General features: G+C 73.3%; 1 protein-coding gene across 1 annotated transcript; it reads right to left on the bottom strand.

The window, feature by feature from the left end:
• Positions 1-180: 180 nt before the first annotated feature.
• Positions 181-792, bottom strand: WHR1 (winged helix repair factor 1; the record flags this gene model as incomplete). The annotated part of the gene is made up of 2 exons (XM_088539270.1): positions 535-792; positions 181-276 (listed from the first exon to the last, which is right to left on the bottom strand). Coding segments are annotated over exons 1-2 (354 nt in total), but the record flags the coding sequence as incomplete, so codon positions are not given.
• Between the last annotated feature and the right edge of the window lie 2,585 nt (positions 793-3,377).

The following is a 3,377-nucleotide window of genomic DNA, read 5'->3' as shown; positions in this document are numbered from 1 at the left end:
GGGAGGAACCGGGAGGAACCGGGAGGGACCGGGAGGGACCGGGTCAGGAACCGGGAGGAACCGGGTCAGGAACCGGGTCAGGAACCGGGTCAGGAACCGGGAGGAACCGGGAGGAACCGGGATGGACTGGGATGGACCGGGATGGACCGGGTCAGGACCCGGGTCAGCGCCCGGCCCCACCTGCTCCCTATAGGGCTCCATGGGCACCACGGCCAGAGCGTCGTCCCCCAGGCCCAGGTGGAGCAGCCGGATCCGGCCCTCGTCCCGGAGCCGGTTCTGAAACGGGAACGGGGTCGGGGGGGGGGCCCCGGCGTCCGGGGGGTCCCGGTGTCCCGGAAGGGCCCAGGAGTCCGGGAAGGGCCCAGGAGTCCGGGAAGGGGCCCAGGAGTCCGGGAAGGGGCCCAGGAGTCCGGGAAGGGCCCAGGAGTCCGGGAAGGGGCCCAGGTGTCCGGGGGGGGTCCCGGTGTCCCGGGGGGGGTCCCGGCGCTCCCGGGGGGGGGTCCCGGCGCTCCCGGCGCTCCCGCCCCCCCGCACCAGGTGCCGGTCCACCGCCGTCCGGTCCCCCACGACCCCGTAGAGCTGGTGCCGGAGGACGATGGGGGCCAGGGCGGCCCCGCCCACCCGGGGGGGCAGCAGCGCCGCCACCTCCCGCAGCGCCGCCTCCACCGCGGGCCCCGGCGGCGGCCCCGGCCCCTCCGCCCGTTTGGGGCCTCCGCCCGTTTGGAGCCGCCGCCGCCGCCGGGGCCGCTCCATGGGGCCGGCGGGACCCTCCGCGGCCGCCGTCGTCGGCATCCCCGGCGCCGCCTGATGACGTCGCGAGGCCCGCGCGGAGACGCCGCTTCCGCCCTTTGCCGGGCGCGGCGCGAGGGGGCGGGGCCTCCTTAAAGGGGCCGCAGCGGGGCGGGATCGGGGGGGGCGGGGCCGCGGCGCGACCCGCCCCCCCCCCAGGACACGGGAGGTGCCGCCCCCTCCCCCCCAAGGTCGGGACCCCCCAAAACGCCGGAATTCGCCGCTTTTCCCCCCAAACCGGGGCTGCCGTTGCCCGAACGCCCCCGAATCGCCGCCCCCCCCGCCCCGTTTCCCCCCCACATCGCGCGGTGGCCCCGCCCAGACCCCCCGAAACGGGGGTGGCCCCGCCCAGACCCCCCCCCCCCCGCGAGGCGGGTGGTACCGCCCAACCCCCCCCCCCCGATGGGGGCGGGGCCGAACCAAGAGGCTCCGGGGGGGTTTTGGGGTGAAACCCAGTGATTCTGGGGGATTGGGGCCAACCCAAGTGGCTCCGGGGGGGTTTTGGGCCCCCCAAGTGATTCCGGTGGATTTTGGGGCCAAACCAAGTGATTCTGGGGGATTTCGGACCAACCCAAGCGGCTCCAAGGGTGTTTTGGGGTCAAACCAAGTGACTCTGGGGGATTTTGCCCAAAACAAGCGACTCCAGCGGGTTTTTGAGCCAAACCGAGCGATTCTGGTGTATTTGTAGGCAAAACAAGCGACTCCAGGGGGGTTTTTGCGCCAGCCCAAGTGGCTCCGGGGGGGGGGTTGGGCCCCCCAAGTGATTCCAGGGCCGTTTTGGGGCCAAACCAAGAGACTCGGGGGGATTTGGGGCCAACCCAAGCGGCTCTGGCAGTTTCGAGGCCCCCCCGGCGATCTCGAGGCCCCCCCTCGACGGTTTCGAGGCCCCCCAGCGGCTCCGGTGTTCTTGAGGCCCCCCTGGTGGTCTCGAGGTCCCCCAAGTGGCTCCGGCAGTTTCGAGACCCCCCCCAGTGGCTCTGGCGGTCTCGGGGCCCCATGGCGGTGTCGAGGCCCCCCCCGCGGTCTCCAGGCCCCCCTGGCGGCTCTGGTGGTTTCGAGGCCCCCCCTGGCGGTCTTGAGACCCCCCAGAGGCCCCGGCGGTCTCCAGGCCCCCCTGGCGGCTCTGGCGGTGTCGAGGCCCCCCTGCAGTCCTGAGGAACCCCCGGTGGTCTCGAGGCCCCCCTGGCTGTTTTGGGGCCCCCCCGGCGGTGTTGAGGCCCCCCTGGTGGCTCTGGTGGTGTTGGGGCCCCCCTGGCAGCCCCGGCAGTCTCGAGGCCCCCCCTGGCAGCCCTGGTGGTCTCCAGGCCCCCCCGGCGGTGTCGAGGCCCCCCCTGGTGGTTTCGAGCCCCCTCCCCCCCCCCGCCCCGGCGGTGTCGAGTCCCCCTGGTGGCTCTGGTGGTTTCGGGGCCCCCCCGGCAGTCTCGAGCCCCCCCTGGCGGTGTCGAGGTCCCCCCATGACTGTTTCAAACCCCCCCCCCCCCCCCCCAGTGGTTTTGAGGCCCCCCGGCGGCTCTGGCGGTGTCGAGGCCCCCCTGGCTGTTTCCAGCCCCCCCCGGCGGTGTCGAGGCCCCCCCGGCGGTGTTGAGGCCCCCCCGGCGGTGTCGAGGCCCCCCTCACTGCGTGTACAGGCTGGCGGTGAAGACGATGTCGCGCCGGACGGCGGCGGCCGCGGCCTCCACGGAGGCGGCCAGGGCGGGCTCCCCCACGAGGCGCGCGGCCGCCCGCAGCTCCCGCAGCGTCTCCTCCAGCCGCTGCACGCAGCGCACGACGGCGCCCTCGGGGACCGGGGACACGCGCGCCAGCTCCGCGAACGGCTGTGGGGACACGGGGGGGACATGGGGGACATGGGGGATATGGGGACATGGGGACATGGAGGGACATGGGGACATGGGGACATGGGGGATATGGGGACATGGGGACATGGAGGGACATGGGGACATGGGGACATGGGGGATATGGGGACATGGGGACATGGGGGATATGGGGGATATGGGGACATGGGGACATGGGGGATATGGGGACATGGGGACATGGGGACATGGGGGGACATGGGGGGACATGGGGACATGGGGACATGGGGACATTGGGGACATGGGGACATGGGGACATGGGGGGACATGGGGGACATGGGGGACATGGGGACATGGGGACATGGGGACATGGGGACATGGGGGGATATGGGGACATGGGGACATGGGGGAGATGGGGACATGGGGACATGGGGACGCGGCCGCCCGCAGCTCCCGCAGCGTCTCCTCCAGGCGCTGCACGCAGCGCACGACGGCGCCCTCGGGGACGGGGGACACGCGCGCCAGCTCCGCGAACGGCTGCGGGAGATATGGGGGACGTGGGGACATGGGGGATATGGGGACATGGGGACATGGGGACATGGAGGGACATGGGGACATGGGGACGCGGCCGCCCGCAGCTCCCGCAGCGTCTCCTCCAGCCGCTGCACGCAGCGCACGACGGCGCCCTCGGGCACCGGGGACACCCGCGCCAGCTCCGCGAACGGCTGCGGGGACAGGGGGGGACATGGGGGATATGGGGACATGGGGGACATGGGGGGACATGGGGGTTATGGGGGG

This window comes from Tinamus guttatus, unplaced genomic scaffold (assembly GCF_059628265.1).
Source record: "Tinamus guttatus ecotype Peru unplaced genomic scaffold, ASM5962826v1 Tinamus_guttatus_pri_ptg001553l, whole genome shotgun sequence".
NCBI classification, from domain to species: Eukaryota; Metazoa; Chordata; class Aves; order Tinamiformes; family Tinamidae; genus Tinamus; species Tinamus guttatus.
This window is presented reverse-complemented; position numbering and strand designations above follow the sequence as displayed.